The sequence below is a fragment of the Aquarana catesbeiana genome, linkage group LG01 (assembly GCF_042186555.1).
Source record: "Aquarana catesbeiana isolate 2022-GZ linkage group LG01, ASM4218655v1, whole genome shotgun sequence".
NCBI lineage: Eukaryota > Metazoa > Chordata > Amphibia > Anura > Ranidae > Aquarana > Aquarana catesbeiana.
In genome coordinates this window covers 664160917-664181764 of record NC_133324.1, presented here as the reverse complement: position 1 = coordinate 664181764, position 20848 = coordinate 664160917, and the positions used below count along the sequence as shown (strand labels likewise).

General features: G+C 41.2%; 1 protein-coding gene across 1 annotated transcript in view; it reads left to right on the top strand.

Moving 5' to 3' along the window:
- Positions 1–20848, top strand: part of TBCK (TBC1 domain containing kinase) — a 458935-nt gene that overhangs the window by 180203 nt on the left and 257884 nt on the right. Inside the window, exon 20 of the mRNA XM_073601952.1 lies at positions 2734–2819. Coding sequence (XP_073458053.1) covers positions 2734–2819 — 86 coding nt within the window. The remainder of the gene's footprint in view (positions 1–2733; positions 2820–20848) is intronic.

Sequence of the window (20848 nt, the reverse complement as noted above, 5' to 3'; positions counted from 1 at the left end):
TTAGTTTGTAGGAATGTAACTGTTAGCAATAAAAAAAAAAATTCCTTCAGTAGAAACGCTTTAGATGCTACTTCCATTTTTGTGGCCCAACAACTTCTCTATCTAGATGGTTGCTGAGGAATCTGGAGTTGGAAGTGGATATAATTGGACAGGGTTTGACAAATTTACAATTGTATTACTGGGCTGCTATGTTAGTTACTAAAATATTGGGATCTGTACAAGATGCATATACTGTATAATCCCACAGTCAATTTAGGAACAGCCATCTTCAGTTCTTATTCAACCCTTGCTAACCTTCCCCTTTAGTAAGTTCATAAATTACATTTAAATATAAATCTAGAATGGGATTCAGTGAAAAAATGCTTTGTTCAGCATGGGCAGCAGTCTCCATTTACCCTTGTATCTGCCAGTTCTGGACATACATATCTTCTTTTTGTTCCTGCCCCCCAGCTTTGAGCTTCCAAGAATATAAAGCAGTTGTAATAACATATTACAATAAGTGGCTGATATGCGTGGGCATGACGACCCTCAGCCCCATAAAAGATACAATATTAAAAAAACAACAAAATTGCCCAAGAGTCTTTGTGAGACACATTGATGTAAATAAAAGATTCACATTTTATTCAAAATAGGCATCTTAAAAACTCACAATAGGTATAAAAGTTATTCTTTGATAAACATGCATAAAGCAATAGTGTACATATAGACTGTTACAAGATTTTTCAGCATTGCAGATAGTTCATACAAAACATGCTCTTGCACAAATCTATCAACGCGTTTCGCAAGTCAGCACTAGCTTCATCAGATGTGAGGGAAAAAAACACACACACAATATACTTACAAATCCACTAAGGTAACAAAAGCAAATCAAAAACTTGACGCATATCCTACTACATTAAATGAGTGTGGCAAGGATATACCAACTGGTCCACACCGTCATGGCCGGGAGTTGTGAGCAGGAAGATGCCGGCCAAATCTGGCTCATCTTCAAAGCACTGCCAACATGCAACAAAAATTCACTGAGGGCACTTTCCAGGGTGATATTCAACCCCCTTCCTTTCAACATGTCAACCTTCAATCATCCAGTGTCCATATTTAAGGACTCTTGTATAATATTAAGCAACGCTTTATGTTAATGCTAATAGGTCATGTTTTACAGACTTCTGTTAAAAATGTAAAGGATGCACTCTATTTTCATATATACCCTCTATTAAAAAAAGTATTGGGGTGCCTGCCTTTACACGCACATGAACTTTACTGGCATCCCAGTCTTAGTCCTTAGAATTCAATATTGAGTTGGCCCACCCTTTGCAGCTATAACAGCTTCAACTCTTCTAGGAAGGCTGTCCACAAGGTCAGGACTCTTTGCAGGCCAGTCAAGTTCCTCCACCCCAAACTCACTCATCCATGTCTCTATGGACCTTGCTTTGTGCACTGGTGTGCAGTCATGTTGGAACAGGAAGGGGCCATCCCCATACTGTTCCCATAAAGTTGGGAGCATGAAATTGTGTAAAATATCTTGGTATGCTGAGGCCTTGAGAATTCCCTTCACTGGAATTAAGGAGCCAAGCCCAACCCCTGAAAAACAACCCCACACCATAATCCCCCCCCCCCCACCAAATGATTTGGACTAGTGCACGAAGCAAGGTCTTTAAAGAGCAAACTTGGGGTGGAGGAACTTGACTGGCCTGCACAGAGTCCTGACCTCAACCCGATAGAACACCTTTGGGATGAATTAGAGTGGAGACCGTGAGCCAGGCCTTCTGGTCCACATTAGTGCCTGACCTCATAAATGCACTTCTGGAAGAATGGTCAAACATTCCTATAGACACACTCCTAAACCTTGTGGACAGCCTTCCCAGAAGAGTTGAAGCTGTTATAGCTGGAAAGGGTGGGCCAACTCAATATTGAACCCTACAGACTAAGACTGGGATGCTATTAATGTTCATGTGCGTGTAAAGGCAGGCGCCCCAATACTTTTGGTAATCTAGTGTATTTCTGTGTAGAGTTCAAGGTGTATACTGATGGCAGGTGTTGTGGAGTGATTTATAAAGCCGTGAAGGAATTTTTTTGGCTTACCGTTACCAGCTAATGACATGATAGCTTTAATGTTCTAATTTTTAGTAGAAAAAAAACTACATTGGTTTTCACTGCTGCAGGCAACAAATCCACTTCTATTTCTTTGCTTGTTAGGTTGGTGTTGTATCTATTGGTATCTGTAAAAGATCATCTCTACTAAGGTGCTTGTCTTTAGATTGTTGCTACTGCATGTTTTATTTTACATGTTAGTGTACCTCCTTGCTTCCTTGCCATGTGACCAGAACCCTGAAAAAAGCGATGTATAGAAAAATATATATTTTTTTACGCTTAATGACATTTGATTCAGTAAAAGATGAATTTGGTCCAAATAAGTGAAATTTGCTGGCGCCAAAACTTTGCAACACATCAACTTACAAAAACACTTGGATGGAAACTGTACCAGTGATAGTACTTGATTATCTTGATGAAAATTCATGTAATGCAACTGGAAACCTGTTTGGTTTCATTGTGAGGTAGTTTAGTTAATAAGAAAATGTAAAGCAATTCCGTTTTTGGACCGGTTTCCTGATTGGCTAAACCTTGTTTTAGATGTGTGTAAAAAATGTACCTTTGACATATTATTAGAGTGGAAATTGTATCTAGTGTGTTTAAGAGTGTTTGCTCTGAATACCTGTAACTTTGTTTTTATTTTAGAGTACCTGACGGTGTTCTCCCAAATGATAGCATTTCATGACCCGGAGCTGAGCAATCATCTCAATGAGATTGGCTTTATACCAGATGTAAGTACCAAAAGTCTTTCAACTGCACGTTAACTGGGCCAAATAATAATTCCAAAAGCATGCCGACATCAAAGAAATGTAAAAAATATTAATACGTACACTATTATGTTTTATGGATGTCTTGCATGAGATATGTTGCCTTCTTCTAAATTGAGTTTTCTATAAATAGATATATTTTAATTTTGTTTAAGGGCTTAATCTAAAGGATTAAGACCGGTGGCTTATTTTATACTTGTTAACTCAAATGTTTTTTTCACATAGCATCGGTTGTTAAATTAGATGTGCACTTTTCAATCAGATCTGCTTTCACCAGGCCTTGTTCATCAGGAGGGAATTATATGTTATTGGAACTGTGGGCTTGCACTCCATATCAACTGATTGCTAAAAAAAAAAAAAAAAAAATAGCTGCAATTTTGTCACTTGTGTTTAAACCTTTCTCCTGATCATGGCACAAATCTTAAAAAAAATTATTGAGTGTAATCAATTGTTCTGATGTAATCAGAAGTCAAATCAATTTTACTGATTTGCGGTGCAGGTATGACTGTTACTATATGGAATGCTTTGGACTTGTTTTTTTACAGGATATGTTTTGTTAGCTAAGAGCACCATGCCTATAACAAAGCTAGGTAGGCTATGTGCCTTAAAAATATTCTGCTCATTTTCACAGAACTTGAGAACAGTGAATATTGAGCTCCTTTCAGGATACTATACATCTCTCTGCATTTCACCAACTGTCTATCATGCCATGTCTTGCCTATGTCTATTCAGACATAAATGGGAAATGATTTCCTTGGCATGTCGATTTGTTCCTCAAAGCGGATCTTCAGTCATTTTTTCAACTTTCCATCTATTAAATCTTCTGCCCTTGTTGTTTTGACTTTGGATAGTAAAACAGTAAGAGTAAAAGTAAAAAAAAAACATTTTCTGCCAGTAAATCCCTTATACAGCCCACTTCCCGGTTTTTGTCTTGTAAAAAGCCTAGGCTTTTGATATCATGCACAGCTCTTTTTCTCACTCTCGTGAGACTTTGCCAGGAGGGGAGGAGGGATGGGTCATAAGAGGGCCAATGAGAGTTGCAGAGCTGGAGGTGTGCCGCTGTGTGACTGTGTAAATACAGGAAGAGAACAGGCAGCACCTTCAGCTGCCCACAGTTAAATGGATGCAGCCAGACTCAGTGGAGGGAGATTTCTGTAGCATATTTGGCAAGTACAGAATCACAGTATATATAAAATAATATGCAAAGTGGTTGGAGGGAAGCTTCAGAATGGCAAAGATGTTTTTATTACAAATTATGTGAGCAGACTGCAGTTCCTCTTTAAGGTTGCCAGGTGTCTCAGCTCTCTGAGTTTAAATGACATTTTACAGATTGGTCCCTGGCTGTCACCTGACTATATTCAGTGAAGAAACTCTGATTTTTATCCTTCAGTGGTGCAGGATACTGTTTTCAGTTCCAGTAATTGTTTATTGAAGAAATTAACTATTAAAATGGTTGTAAAGGCAGAAGGTTTTTTTTTATCTTAATGCATTCTATGCATTAAAGCGGACCTTCAATAATTTTTTCATCTTTCCATCTATTAAATCTTCTGCCCTTGGTGTTTTAACTTTGGATAGTAAAACTTTTTTTTCTGCCAACAAATACCTTATACAGCCCACTTCTGCCTTCTGCTTTCTTGTCTGGTAATTAGCCTAGGACAGTGATGGCGAACCTTGTCACCCCAGATGTTTTGGAACTACATTTCCCATGATGCTCAACTACACTGCAGAGTGCAAGGGGCATCATGAGAAATGTAGTTCCAAAACATCTGGAGTGCCAAGATTTGCCATCACTGTCTTAGGATAATGACAGCTCTCTCTCTGAGTTTGCCAGCTAGGGAGTGGGGGCAGGAGAGTGGAGGAGGGATGAGTCATAGGAAAGCCAAGGAGAGCTGCAGGGCTGGAGGGGGCTGGATGAGGGCGGAGACTGCAGAGATCCATGTGTATTCATCGAGAGAAGAGAAATGTGCAGGCAAGCAGTGGTGTGAGTGTGTCTGTCTGTATATATGTGTGTGCCTCTGTGTAAATCCAGGAAGAGAACAGGAAGCAGCTTCAGCTGCCCACAGTTAAAATGGCTACAGCCAGACTTAGTGGAGGGAGATTTCTGCAGCATATTTGGCAAGTATAGAATCACAGTATGTATAAAATGAAATGCAAAATGGTTGGAGGGAAGCTTTAGAATGGCAAAGATGTTTTTATTACAACTTTATGTGAGCAGACTGTAGTTCCTCTTTAACCACTTCAGGCTTGGAAGGATTTGCCCCCTTAATGACCAGGCCATTTTTTGCGATCCAGCACTGCGTCACTTTAATTGACAATTGTGTGGTCGTGCGACGTCATACCCAAACCAAATTGATGTCTCCCCCCCCCCCCCCCACAAGTAGAGCTTTCTTTTGGTTGTATTTCTTCATCCGTGCGTTTTTTATTTTTTGCGCTATAAACAAAAAAAGAGCGGCAATTCTGAAAAATACAAATTTTTTTACTTTTTAAATGTAAAAAACGAATTTCTTCATCAGTTTAGGCCAATATATATTCTTCTACATATTTTTGGTAAAAAAAAACGCAATAAGCGTATATTGATTGGTTTGCGCAAAAGTTATAGCGTCCACAAAATAGGGAATAGATTTATGGCATTTTTATATATATTTTTTTTTTTTTTTTTACTAGTAATGGTGGCGATCTGGGATTTTTAGCAGGACTGCAACATTGCAACGGACAGATCAGACACTTTTGACACTTTTTTGGGACCACTGACATTCATACAGAGATCAGTGCTATAAAAATGCACTGACTATTGTATAAATGTCACTGACAGAGAAAGGGTTAACACTAGAGGATGATCAATGGGTTAAGTGTGTTCCCTAGGTGTGTTTCTGTGAGGGGATGGGACTGACTAGAGGAGGAGTCAGATCGCTGTTTCTATTTAATAGGAACACACAATCTGTCTTTCCTCCCCTGTCAGAACAGGGATTTGTGTGTTTACACACACAAATCTCCATTCACTTACCACAGAATTACAATGTATAAACAAACCTACTAATGCAATGACAAGAGATGCCTAAGGATGGTCTTCCAAATGTAGATTTAACAAATTCAACAAATGTATATACCAAAATCCGTATCTCAGCGAAAGGAAATGGAAACAAGAAAGGTATATAAAAGAAGCATTTCCACAAATGTTTTTAAAGCCTAACTCTGGGCACAACATTTCTTAAAGAGGAGCTCCAGGCTCCTTCAGAAAAAATTAAAAGTTAGCAGCTACAAATACTGTAGCTGCTGCCTTTTAATATTAGGACACCTATCTGTCCACGAATACAGCGTTGTCTTCAACCGAGCCGGTTTTTCAATTGGCTCTCTGGTGTTCGCTCCACCATCTCAGGTAAAGGAAACCGGCAGTGTAGCCTTGCAGCTTCACAGCTGGTCCCCTACTGCGCATGCGAGAAGCCAGCCAGAAGTGTGAGTGGGTACCTGTCAAAACCAGGTACCCGCTCCCCTCTGAAAGGTGCCAAATGTGACAGCGGGGGGGAGGCAAATAAGCGGAGCTTCCTCTCTCCCCCTCCCCACCTCTAAATTCCCTTACTGTGCACCAAATGCCCTTTTAAACTCTATTACCTTAAAAAATGTGTGCTGGCAATCATCACTGGGCTTCACATAACTTTTGCATAGAGCAGAGCTGTGGGAGAAACCCATTAGGTCCACCCACGACAGGCTGCCTGCAGAAAACTACAGGAGGGGGCGGATACAAGACCAGTCACCCTGCACATGGACACAAAGCAGCAGTAACTGGTCTTTATTACAGATGGGGTTGCTGCTCAGATCTGGAAGAAATGCACAAAGCACACCAAGATTCAAATAAGAATACACGTCTCTCGTATTTAGACAATACTTATACGGAAGTTCATCTTTAAGGGCTACTATTATTGAGGGTTTTTAATGAATTTGTAGACCTCTGCTAGTTTTGTTCTGTATCCCTATTGGAGAGATGTGCCTTATGTTGTATCCCACTGACAGTTGTTATAGGGGCATCAAGAAAGGGAAAATCTCTTCAGCTTCAGAACATACATAACAAATAAAACCTGACAGCAGTTCTAATCCTCCCACACTGTACAAGGAAAGTGTCTATATTGCTGTTTGTGTCAGGGTTAGAGATATTTCCCTTCGCTTTCTGTCAGAGTGACACAGACCCCGATAGATGCTAATTCAGGATATTCCAGAGAGTAAAATGTTAAATTTTATGCTTTGCACAATCTTTCCATTCTCTCTTTAGTGTTTAATAGGAGGCAGGTTTTGCGCTATACGTTAGACTTTCTTGATAGCATATATAGAGTTATCGTAGAATCAGAACTCATTAAAGTGTTACTAAACCCACAACAGTAAAAATCAGTCTATATATGCAGTAACGCATGCTTGTTATACTCACTGTATATTTGCCCTACACAGTGTGTTGTTAGGTTTCAAGAGGAATATTTTTGGGGAGAGTTGGATTATATGGGGGCTCTTGGGTCATTGTGCTAATAAATTGTTGTACATCGCTTTCTTTAGCAATAAATTCTTTTTGTAGTTTAACTCTTTAGGGTGTGTAGAAGTCTTTGTGTTTTTTATTTTTTGTTTGTTAGTTTAGTATAATACTGATTACACCCCCCGATATTTATTCGGTGAGCTCTACATATATATATATATATATATATTAGGTAGGATTCCCACTTATTCCATATTTGTTGCATATCATCGCAAACGCCAGATCTTGGGCAGTAATTCTAGCACCAGATCTCCTGTGTAAATCTAAAGTGGTAACCTGTAAAGGCTTTTAAAATGCATGGGCGTGTGCAATTTTATAGTGTGACATGTTTGGTAACTATTTACTCAGCATAACATCATCTTTTAAATATTACAAAACAATTGGTACTTATATTGTGTATTTTTTCCAAATAAATCGCGTTTGAAAAACCGCTGTGCAAATACCGTGTGACATAAAAAATTACAGCACCCACCAATTTTTTCTCTGGCTTCTGCTTTAAAAAAACATATAATGTTTGGGGGGTTCTAAGTAATTTTCTACCAAATATAAAAAAAAAAGTGCCAGAAAAGGCCTGGGGGTCAGTTGGTTAAGACTTGACATGTTTGGTATCTTTTTTTAGCTTTACCAAAAAAGTGGGAATTATATTGTATTGGTATGTACCAACATTTATTTTAGTGTACTTTTTCCTAAAAATATGCATTTGATAAACTGTTACACTAATATTGTGTGGCATTAAAAAACTGCGTCCACTACCATTTTATTGTATAGGGCAGGTATATGCAATTAGCGGACCTCCAGCTGTTGCAGAATTACAAGTCCCATGAGACATAGCAAGACTCTGACAGCCACAAGCATGACACCCAGAGGCAGAGGCATGATAGGACTTGTAGTTTTACAACAGCTGGAGGTCCGCTAATTGCATATCCCTGGTATAGGGCCTCTTCTTTCAGAAATCTATAATTGTTTCAAGGTTATTTTCTTAGCAAAAAATGTAGATTTTTACACGTGTGGGGAAAAAAAAAATGTCCAGGGAAAAAAGTGATTAGATTAACAGTTTTGGTACACGACCACGTGCTTGTGTTCAGACTGCCACCTATTTAAATGCATCCCTGCTAGGTAGTGTTTGTGTTCACGCAGTTGACTGGCTACCCATCATGTCTATAATGCTGTGAAAAATGAACTCAACTGTTGCAATCATTTATCCTGGGCCCACTGGGACACTTTGCTAGTGCTCAATACTGAAGATTGACATTCAGTGTCCCAGCAACTGGGAGAGCGGACAGTGGCTTTGATCTCTGCTTCATTCAGCAGAGCATCAGCCATCTATTTGGATCTCATGTTTCATTTTACTGTGTATGGCAGCTGCTTTGTGTCTCAAGAGCAATAAAGCTCTCTAAAAGGATCCCATGTGAAGAAAGTACATTAGAATGTACACAAAAAAGAATGGCAAATAATTTTAGAAACACACATGAACGCAGATAACATATGCATACACATTTTTCACTCCCATAGAACATATAAAAATAAGCATTTTATCTGAGGTTTCAAAATACCGTCATAGCTCACTTTTCAGAGGATGGTAAACACTGCTGAAAGAGCCTTTAAAGGTTTTTTAAACTGAAATTGTTATAATTACATGGGCCCCAAGGTTGGTATGCCATAATGTCCTAGTATGAACCACAAGAGACCATTAGGGCCTTCTTTTTTAAAGCTTTTTTCCCATTATATGTACCTTGCGATCCAGCCAGTAACACACTTCCTGTCTATCTCCACTAAAAGGGACACCATTGGACAGCAGCATTTCAATTTAGGAAGGAGAGTACTGTTAAAGTACTGTTAAGGCCCGTACACACGGTCAGAAAATTTGAAGATAAACTTCGTCCTATGAACAATCTGACGATTTTCTGATCCTTAGTATGCTGCTTTTGACAGCCGATTACAAATTTTCTGCAAAAACTGGATGTGCAGGCTTGAAATTTTTTGTCTGATGTGACCACAACATCTGATTTTCTTTTCATTAGTACAGTTTTCTGACAAAAAAAAAAAATATGAAGAGCAAGACTAGGCATGTTCAGAAATGAAAGGACACATACAAAACAATTCAACACATTATGTCTCTTCTGACGTTGAAGTCTGTCGTCAGAAAATTTTCTGATGGTGAGTACCCTCTTTACTTTCAATTTGAGACTAGCATCCAACAAAAAACTGACAAAAATTCGTCCAATAATCTGACCGTGTGTACAAGGCTTAAGATGTACTAGCTGATTTAGGTGGAGTTGACTAAAAAATTTAAAGACAAACTCCAACTCACACTTATTTATTTTTTTCACAATAAAGTTTTAGCTCAAAGTTTTTAAGCAGTTACAGCAACAGTTTTTTTTCCCTCTGGGTTAAAGGTTTTACATAAATGAATACAAGTTGACCATTGTAAGCACCCCAGTCAGAGTTAAATGTTTTGTCTCAACACTCTAATTGTCACTTTTGCTGGACAGCTTGGTCTGGTAAAGGAAGTGGAAAAAGAAGACTTTCTGGAAGGATCACTAGATGGAAAAAAAGCCTAATGCTAAGAGTTGGAAAGCTGCAATATATTACATTTTTGCTTCTGGGTTTAGCACTGCATTAATTATTGGAAATTGTAGTGTTTCCCATATTATCTTTTATAGCAAGTGAAGAGAAACTTTGCGGATAGAAATATGAAGGCTTAAGAAAATATAAGGCTTGTTTTCAAAGGCCAGTCCTGCTAATTTAAAAGAGAATTATGGCCAAAGTTATTTTGGCCATACTTCTCTTGTGGGTCACTGGAGTGCACTTACTTTTCCTGTGACGCAGAGTTAGCAGATAGCTGACAGAACAGAGAAGCTTCAGGCTCTGGAGGGATCCTAACTATATTGTCAGGATTCACCCAGCTGTCTGATTGACAGCTGGCTCCCGCTCTTAGTGTGTGGCTAAAAGCCAGAGCCAGTTGTACCTGCCCCCACCCCTGCCTGGTACACCAGTGAGCGCTGGAGGAACAAAGCAGACCAAGATCTGAGTGATCAGCAGATTGGGATTTTTCTGTTATCGGTCTTAGAGCCGATGTAAAGGTGTGTGTGTGTGTATATATATATATATATATATATATATATATATATATATAAAGTTTTTTTTTTATATATATAACTCTACACTTCACATTTAAAGTGATTGTAAACTCATATATATACCCACTGAAGTGAATAGCCTCAGGTGATACACAGAGATGAAACAAATCCTCCTACATACATTGCACCTGTTAATCCCGATCACGACACTACCTGCCTGGAGTTTGCATGTTCTCCCTGTGTCTGCGTGGGTTTCCTCCGGGTACTCCGGTTTCCTCCCACACTCCAAAGACATGCTGGGAGGTTAATTGGATCCTGTCTAAATTGTCCCTAGTATGTATGAATGTGAATCAGGGACCTTAGATTGTAAACTCCTTGAGGGTGTAGAGACTGATGTGAATGTATAATGTATATGTAAAAGCGCTGTGTAAATTGATGGCGCTATATAAGTACCTGAAATAAATAAAAAAAAATAATCTGAAGCACTCTCTTTTTTACAGCCTCCTAAAACACATTTTACACAGTATTTCTGAGCTCCAGCAGGCAAGGGGCATGGATTTGATGTCACACACTGCAGAGCAGGAAGCTGAGTGTAATTTGAGAACTAAAATGAGGGAAAGGACGCACCCTCCTACAATGTCTCAAAGGTTAACATGCACAGCCGAGGCTGTCAATCACCTTCAGTGTGCTGTTGGGCAGTGGGGCAATCTCCTGAGATTGCCTGGTGTCGGCATAGTCTCATGCAGAGAGAAAAGAGAGGAGGTGGGACCACAGTAAGCATTGGGATTGAGGCTAGTATACCCTAAAAACGGATATTCTTTGTTAATTTTTCATTTAGGAGGTATACAATCACTTTAAGCTTAACTATATGTTAAATCATTAAATGGGAACAAGTATGATAGCCTGAAACCTGAACTCTGTTTGTTTGTTCCTGATTGGTAATATGCTAGCTATTGAAGCTGGAATCAAAATGACATTCCTGAAACCTCAAAAGGTGCCTTTTAAGTCAGAGGGATCAGACCTACTTTGCTTTTTAGTTTTTATTTTAGTTTTGGTGGCCCCTTAAAAGCTACAACACTTTTTATGTTCCTGTTTCTCAAAAATCCTTAGAATTCAGGCCAGAACACATGCCACAAAGCTTTTATTAATTTGGATACTGGTGTGATGTGAAAGATAATTCTCTACTTTATTGTATATATCTACCATGAAGGTAAGGGACATCATCCCAGCCTCATAGTAATGTGATCTCACATATGTTATTGCAATTCTACTTGTCGTGGATTGTGTGTGCTGCTGCAGAAAATGCCCTAATATAAAAGAGATTGTTTTCTGCTCAAACAAGATGGCCTGTTTCCGGTCATGGCAACATATCAGCAAGCTGATAATAGGGCCTGAACCTGATTTTCGTGCTTGAGCAGTAATCCAGTATCAGTAAAACCTGATTAATCTTTCATCGCCCGAACGCAGTGTCTCGCTGCAGGAAGGATTGCGTTTCCTGGCAACCTTCCACTCGCTCAGGGTCAGTAAAAAGCTCTCAGAATGCTGAATGTTTCTTAAGCCACCAACACCCTGAATGCTGTAGGCTGACCTATAGATCTGTTTGAAAGGCAGTGTCTGGCTGCGGTGTTTCTCCCTTGTGCATTCTCCTTTTATTTTTAGATGCTTACGCTATCATGTGTTCGAAATTCCGATGAAATGCCTTTGATGTAAGGAAAAAGCTTAATTTTTAATGTTTAAGTTACTGAATATGTCAAGGTGTACCTTAAATGCATTCTCTGCTATATGAAGCAAAGCAAAAAAACACAACTTCTTCTTCTAATTGTTCAGACTTTTTAAAGTAGGGACTCTTCAAAGGCCTCGTCTGGCAGAAAAGCGATATTTTAGTTTTTAAATGGATATTAATGGATCAATCAACAGCTGGTATATTCTTCAGCGTATCCAGTAGCAGGATTTTGTGTAGTATTTAATGTATACCTTTACCTGGTTTTCACATATACTTTTTCAAAATAATTGATTACAGTACCTGACCGCGAGATTGTGTTTTCAGCGCGATCCCATCGCGTTGGTTCTCGGCGACAGGGTACTGTGCATGTCGCGCTGGCTCACTCATCGGGAAAGGAAAACTTTTTTCCTTTCGTGATGAGCAACAGGCAGTGCTGACAGCTGTCTGCGCCAAATTTTAAATAAAAAACCGGCGTAGGTTCCCCCTCAGGGGCATACCAGGCCCTTAGGCCTGGTATAGATTGTAAGGGGAACCCCCCCACGCCAAAAAATCGGCGTGGGGATCCCCCCCAAAATCCATACCAGACCTTTATCCGAGCACGCAGCCCAGCCGGTCAGGAAAGGGGGTGGGGACAAGCAAGCGCCCCCCCCCCTCCTGGACCGTACCAGGCCGCATGCCCTCAACATGGGGGTGGGTGCTTTGGGGAAGGGGGGGGCCCTGCAGGCCCCCCCCACCCCAAAGCACCTTGTCCCCATGTTGATGAGGACAAGGGCCTCTTCCCGACAACCCTGGTTGTTGGGGTCTGCGGGCAGAGGGCTTATCGGAATCCGGGAGCCCCCTTTAATAAGGGGGCCCCCAGATCCCGGCCCCCCACCCTATGTGAATGAGTATGGGGTACATGGTAAAAAAAGTGTCAATAAAAAAAACCTAGTAATTCCTACCCTGCCATTTAACTCTACAATGTCCATAATAGTAGGTCAAAGCTAATTAGAATTTCTGGGTATGAAAGTCTTCAGAGGATACAAGAAGTCAGTGTGCTATTCAAAGTGCAATCAACTATGCAATACTTCTATTGCAGTGTAGTTAGCTTTCAAAGAGGCCCTATCACCAACTTTAAAAAAATTGCAGATAAAAGTATAGAAAATCAAGTATTTTAAATGCTTATTTTGAGTGTTTTTCCTTTCCATATTTTTTTTTATTCACTTGCAATGTGTCTTTAGACTTGTTAGAAAATTCTAAGACGTGTCAGTTCCCTAGCACAGCCTCCACCTCTCCCAATGAGCAGTAGCCCTCTCCTTTTATGAGAGTGTCTGAATATTCTCTGTGCTGGCCAAGTTACTTCATTCCTTCACATCAATATACACTGCTCCAAAAAAATTAAAGGAGCACTTTGAAAACACATCAGATCTCTATGGGGAAAGATATCATGCTGGATATCTATACTGATACAGACTGGGTAATGTGTTAAGAATGAAAGGATGCTACATCATTTGATGGAAATGAAAATCATCACCCTACAGAGGGCTGAATTCAAAGACACCCCAAAAATCTGAGTGAAAAAATGATGCAGTAGACTAATCCAATTTGCTGATATTTCATTGCAGCAACTCAAAATGGTACTTAGTAGTTTGTATGGCCCCCACATGCTTGGATGCATGCCTGGCAATGTTGGGTCATGCTCTGAGCTCCTGAACAGACTAAGATGCAATCTGGCGGCGTCAGATGGACCGAAACATAATGTCCCAGAGGTGTACTGTTGGATTTAGGTCAGGCGAGTGTGGGGGGCATTCAGTGGTCTCCATTCCTTCATCCTCCAGGAACTGGCTGCATACTCTCGCCACATGAGGCCAGGCATTGTCGTGCACCAGGAGGAACTCAGGACCCACTGCACCAGCGTAGGGTCTAACAATGGGTCCAAAGATTTCATCCCAATACCTAATGGCAGTCAGGGTGCCATTGTCTAGCCTGTAGAGGTCTGTGCGTCCCTCCATGGATATGCCTCTCCAGACCATCACTGACCCACCACCAAACCAGTCATGCTGATCGATGTTAGAGGCAGCATAACATTCTCCATGGCTTCTCTAGACCCTTTCAACTCTGTCACATGTGCTTAGGATGAACCTGCTCTCATCTGTGAAAAGCACAGGGCGCAAGTGGTGGACCTGCCAAATCTGGTGTTCCATGGCAAATGTCAATTGAGCTCCACAGTGCTGGGCAGTGAGCACAGGGCCCACTATAGGACGTTGGGCCCTCGGGCCACTCTCATAAAGTCTGTTTTTGATTGGTCAGAGACATTCACATCAGTGACCTGCTGGAGGTCATTTTGTAGGGCTCTGGCAGTGCACATCCTGTTCCTCCTTGCACAAAGGAGCAGATATTGCCACCAGATGAGGAATGCCACGCTGCCTGCCACCAGATGAATGCCACTTGCCACGCTGCCTGCCACCAGGTGAGGAATGCCGCTTGCCATGCTGCCTGCCATCAGATGAGGAATGTCACTCGCCACCAGATGAGGAATGCCATTTGCCATGTCCCCTGCCACCAGATAAGGAATGTCACTTGCCACGCTGCCTGCCACCAGATGAATGCCACTTGCCACGCTGCCTGCCACCAAATGAATGCCACTTGCCACGCTGCCTGCCACCAGATGAATGCCACTTGCCACACTGCCTGCCACCAGATGAATGCCACTTGCCACGCAGTCTGCCACCAGATGAGTGCCACACTGCCTGCCAGTGCCACCAGATTTGGATTGTCACTGCATTGGTGGCACTGGTTCATTTAGCACAGAGGCAGGCCTCTGTGCAGTGGTCATTCTTGAGTAAGAGTAGGAGAGCGGTGATGCAGGGCTTGCGGAGAGAGATGATGTCATCTCTCTGCCCCCGTCACACCTCCAACACCAGTGCTGTGAGGGCGGAAGAGCTGTGATGTGGGGCGGGCGCAGAGAGATGATGTCATCTCTGCTTGCCAGCTTCTCTCATCCGCTTGTCTCTGTGATCCACCGGGCTCTCTCACCCGCCTGCCTCTGTGATGCGCTGGGCTCTCTCGCCGGCCCGCCTCTGTGATGCTCCCGGCTCTCTCATTCACCTTGCTCTCTCATGCCGCCCACCGCATCCGTGGCCTGGCTGCAGAGACTATACGGCCCGGTAGTGGGCCGCGGCCTGGGGGTTGGAGAACACTGCTCTATAGGGTCCAAGTCTCGCCTCATGCTACCAGTAGCGACACTGACCCTAGCCAATGCAAAACTAGTGAAAAACAGTCAGAAAAGATAAGTAGGAAAAAAAATGTCAGTGGCCTCCACCTGTAAAACCATTCCTGTTTTGGAGGTAGTCTCATTGTTGCCCATCTAGTGCACGTGCTGTTAATTTCATTAACACCAAAGCAGCTGAAACTGATTAACAACCCCCCTCTGCTACTTAACTGACCAGATCAATATCCCAGGAGTTTTATTGACTTGATGTCATACTCTGATTAAAAAGTGTTTCTTTAATTTTTTTGAGCCGTATATAAACTTTGTAATGTATAAAGTATATTTAATGCAAATCTCTTATGAGAAAATATATTGTTAACATCATTAGCCTGGTGATAGCATGTCTTTAAAGCTGTTGTAACCCCCCCCACCACCACCACCAAAAAACCCTGTAAGACAAAGGCATATTGAGCTAGTATGCATCGCACTAGCTCATTATGAAATAATTACCTTCGAAGGAAGCTCTCTCAGCGGCACCCGCACACCGCTGAGACAGCTGACATTTTCCCTGGAGTTTCTTCCTGGTTTGCGGGCTCCAGCGCTGTGATTGGCTTGAGCCGTGATGATGTCACTCACGCACATACGTACGGGAGCCGCCAGTCACGGCACAGGGTCCTGAAGAAACAGCACCAGAGCGCATGCGCAGATGACGGCGGTAAATATCTCCTAAAGGGTGCAAGTTTAGGAGATATTTACAGTACCTGCAGGTAAGCCTTATTATAGGCTTACCTGTAGGTACAATTAAAAAGGAAGACTTTACTTCCCTTTTTTAAGAAGACTGGTGATCTGCACCAACTTACCTGATTTCATTTAAAACAGAGCAATGAAAGTTGGTTAGGTATGGGTTACTTCATGTTAAATTTTAGGGTATACATTGCAAATGCTGTTCGTGAAACATTTCTTTCTTTTTACTTATATATTTCAGTAATGAGAAAATTGTCATGTAGCAGCATTCATTTAGAGTGCGTAATAGATGACACAAATCTCACCTACTTATATTAATCTCCTCGCATAAGCAGACTGATCCTTTGGTAGTTTATACCCTGAATTGTTTTCCTTAGAGAACTGTTACCTGGATGAAAACAGATAATGATTAAACACGCCAGCAAAAATTAATCTGCAAGAGCTTTTATTGGACTGGTATTGCAGTTTTCACATCAGGTGCCATTTATACCAGGCTTAGGTATGATACATTACAAAAGAAAAACATTTTCATTACTGCAGAAATCACTATGGGCAGACAGCGGTTGCTGTCATGCTGCCATCATTTAAACTATTATTTCATAAACAGTTCCAATCACATAAGACTTTTTACACTCCGAATTGTAACTGAGAACTTCTTAGTCAAATAGCTCAATACAGATGGATGCTTAGTAAAGACTTTCCTTTAAAGTGGAACTTTAGTCAGAAAATGAATTCCTGCTAGATCACGTCAGGCTGGCTCCTTTCAGGTGTAGCTATGTAAAACATTAAAAATAAGTGCCTATAAGTTTCCCTGCAAAGTAAAGGCATAATGTGCTAGTATGCATTGCATACTAGCACATTATGTGACACCTGCATGACACTTACATGCATCCATCTTCGCCCGTCTTCCTTCCGGGGCCATGGACTTAGCGGACTTCGGCTCTGTGACTGGCCGGAGCCGCGTGACGCCTCTCCCATGCGTGCAGGAGCTGGCGGTCACGGCGCACTCGCCTGAAGAAACTGCACGGGTGGCCGTTCCTTCAGAGCGCATGCGCCAATGACATCATGGGCACAGTAAACAGTAAATATCTCCTGAACGGCACACGTTTAGGAGATATTTACAGTACCTATAGGTAAGCCTTATTCTAGATTTACCTATAGGTACAACTTCCCCATGGAGGTTTACAACCTCTTTAACCACTTTAATACTGGGCACTTTTACCCCCTTCCAGCCCAGGCCAATTTACATCTTTCAGCGCTGTCGCGATTTGAATGACAATTGCGCGTTCATGCACCATTGTACACAAACAACATTTTTATCATTTTTTTGAGACAGATAGAGCTTTCTTTTGGTGGTATTTAATCACCACTTTTTATTTTTTGCTAAACAAACAATAAAAGACCAAACATTTTGAAAAAAATAAACGTTCTTCTTAGTTTCTGTTATAAAATTTTGTAAATAGGTATTTTTTTTTCCTTCACTGATGTGCACTGAAGAAGCTGCACTGATGAGCACTTATGAGGCGGCACTAATATTCAGCACTGATGGGCACTGATTGGCATCACTGGTGGACACTAACAGGCATCACTAATGGGGCTGCACTGTTTATCAGTGCAGATGTCCCCACTGAGGAAAGATGCTTATCGGCTCTCCTCTCCTCATGCGCTGTCAGCATGAGGAGAAGAATGCCGATAACCAGCATTTCCTATTTACACTGTGATCAGCTGTGATTGAACACAGCCGATCACATGGTAAAGATCCTACATCATAGGCTCTTTACCATGATCAGTGGTGCGATGTGTCCAAGGGGCACACTGCACCACTGATTGCTGTGCTGCACTCTGTTCTAAAGGACTTCATATGATGTCCAGTCAGAATGGTACAGCCCCCGCCCTGGCCGTCATTCCGCTATAGACCTGGAGGGCAGGTGTTAAAATCCAGTAATACACTGTTTCACCCTGCTCTGTACATGCTCAGTTGCTCTCTATTTTTAGGCACTGCCAAATTTGTAGAGGCTGATCTGGGGACAGCCTTAAAGCAGAATTAAACCCTCCTATCCTTTACAGCCAAGGAAGCTGCTTCTGATTGATCTGCAACTGCCATGGTGCTGCACATGTGATCAGTTATGACACCAGCTATTTGATGGTTTGACAGTTTGGTTGAGGAAACAAGCAATTCCGGCATTCCAGGAATGTAACTGTTTTTGAAACTGTTAAATCGATGAGTTTAGTTCTGCTTTATGATTTGTTTCTGCTCAGGGGCTCTGAGCTTCAGCAAAATGGCAGCCTTCAGCAAAAAGAAACAGGAGCAATGCTGTTTACAGCAGTGCAATGCAATTTACAGCATACACTAATTTTGGTAGCATAATTATTCATGTGGAATGTATGTTCCTTCCCAAAGACTATTATTTTTTATCAAGTTATTGTGGGTAAAGTTACGCTAAAAGTTTCCTAAAAAGAAAAATGTGCAGTTGATTGAGCATGATATTGCAGCCCCTCATACAAGTCTTTGCTCACAAGGTCCTGCAGCCCCACTTTCTTGGAAAAGTGGCAACACATAAAGTCACATGTAACCAACACAAGCATACAGAGTCCCTAAGCTATCATTGGACAATAAATTACTGTGACCTAATCTGACCCTTTTTGTTGAATTTGGAAAAGTTTGCATATCTATGGGCAGTATGGAACCACCACACCTGGCTGACTGATCTGATGTAGGGAGTAGTTTTACTGTCTATATTTTGTATTTATTTTGCTGTCTAGTCACATGTTCTCTGAAATAATACGGGTTCCAGGGCTTTCTGTGTGGTTGCTAAATTTGTGTGACAGCTATAATTTCCTTTGCTTTGTAGTCAAGTTGGATATTACAATGCAATTAGAGAACAAATGGCTCAGTTCACAAAAGGCCAATAGTTGTATCCTCCAGTTTGTTGCCTCCAAGTTATCTGCTGTCATTTCTAACCTGTAGACACCCTGTTTAAATTGTTGGTCTTAGACATTGCCATTTTTACCTTCAAATCGGTGTGACAAATGCAGTGTTAGACCACTCCCTCTTCACCAACTTGTGACAAATGGTTAGTCCACTTCACACCGCGCTGTTACTGATATGCAACAGTGACACTCTCAGCCTCACCCTGCAAAGATTTTCCAGCTTGAGAGACCACAATCTAAGTGTCAACAGACTGAGAGTGATTGTCATTGGGTTTGGTAACTAACGATTAACTCTTTAGCTGCCATCAAATATTATCATCTCAAAAAAGGACGATTTTGTTTGGGTGCAACGTTGCATGACCGCGCAATTGTCAGTTACAGCTTCGCAGTGCTGTATCGCAAAAAGTGCTCTGGTCAGGAAGGGGGTAAATCATTCCGGGGCTGAAGTGGTTAATATCTTTGAATACTTACAGGTTACAGTGTGCTGACTTACATATTATTGTAAGTGTGAAATTGCTTTTTGAATGAATATAGATGTCTACTTTACCTAGGAGGGGTAATGTGGCTTGTTGGCTTCCCATACCTTCTAATATATATGTTTGGACTTAAACACTAATGCTAATTAATGGATATAAGTAAATATGTACATATGTCCTTATTCTGGCTTAATTGTTATTATCTCATAAGTTCTGAAATATACTGTGGGCTTTGCTTCTTTGCTACTTTTTTTTTTTTTTTTTTACAAATTCTTTTTTATTAAATTTTAAAAAGACAAACAAACAGATAAACATTCTCCGACAGGCAACCTACCATGTCGAAGAAGGCCTTGCAGGGCCTACAAACCATCCCACCCTCCCCTCCCCCCAACCCCTCTACCCGACCAGCAGTCATATTATAACAGTTGTGGAATTATGCATCCAACAATTTAAAATTATTCATAAACTCAAGCACTTATAAAGTTTACAAAGCATCCTGTAGGCAATGAAATGCATCAGGGAAAATCACCCTTCATCAAATTACCAGAGACTATATAGTCTACAGAGCATTAGTTATACCATTCCATTCACCATCTGATCACTTAATAAACTTCTCTACTCACTGTAACTGTGGAATCCAACCAGGCTTGCCACACCTTAGTAAATTTCTTTTCACACCCTCTAGAGAGGTAAGTGGCCTTGTATAAATAAATAACTGAGTTAACCATTTTTTTCCAATATGACATGGTGGGAGCAGTAGATTTTTTCCAATAAATAATAGCTTTTCTGCCATAAAATAACCCAATATTCAACAATGTGCGATGAGCACGGGAAGGAACTACCTCATCCACTAGTCCTATTAAACAAACTCTAGGTGTCAAGGGAACAGGAGTGCTAAGTACCTCCGACAGGCATTCTGTTATGTCTGACCAAAACCCTTGAATAAATGTGGGCAACTCCAGAATATATGCTCTGCATCTGCTGGGGTGTGAGAGCACCGCCAACACTGACTACTCACTGACGGGTATATGCGAGACAGCCTCGCGGGAGTGAGGTAAACCCGACAGAGAAATTTAAAGTGAATTAAACGGTCCCTTGTTGAGACTAGATATTTAAATGGATGATCCCACATATCGTCCCAATCCTCCCCTTGGATATCTGTTATCTCTCTCTCCCAACTTTCCCTACATTTGGTGGTCCTGATATGTGTTTTTTGAAAGAGAGATTTGTACACTGAGGACAATGGCTTGACCAGGTCCTCCTCCATCAAAAAATTCTCCAACGATGATGGTAAATATTCGATCCTTTGACCCTTAAATTGCTCCTTAAATGC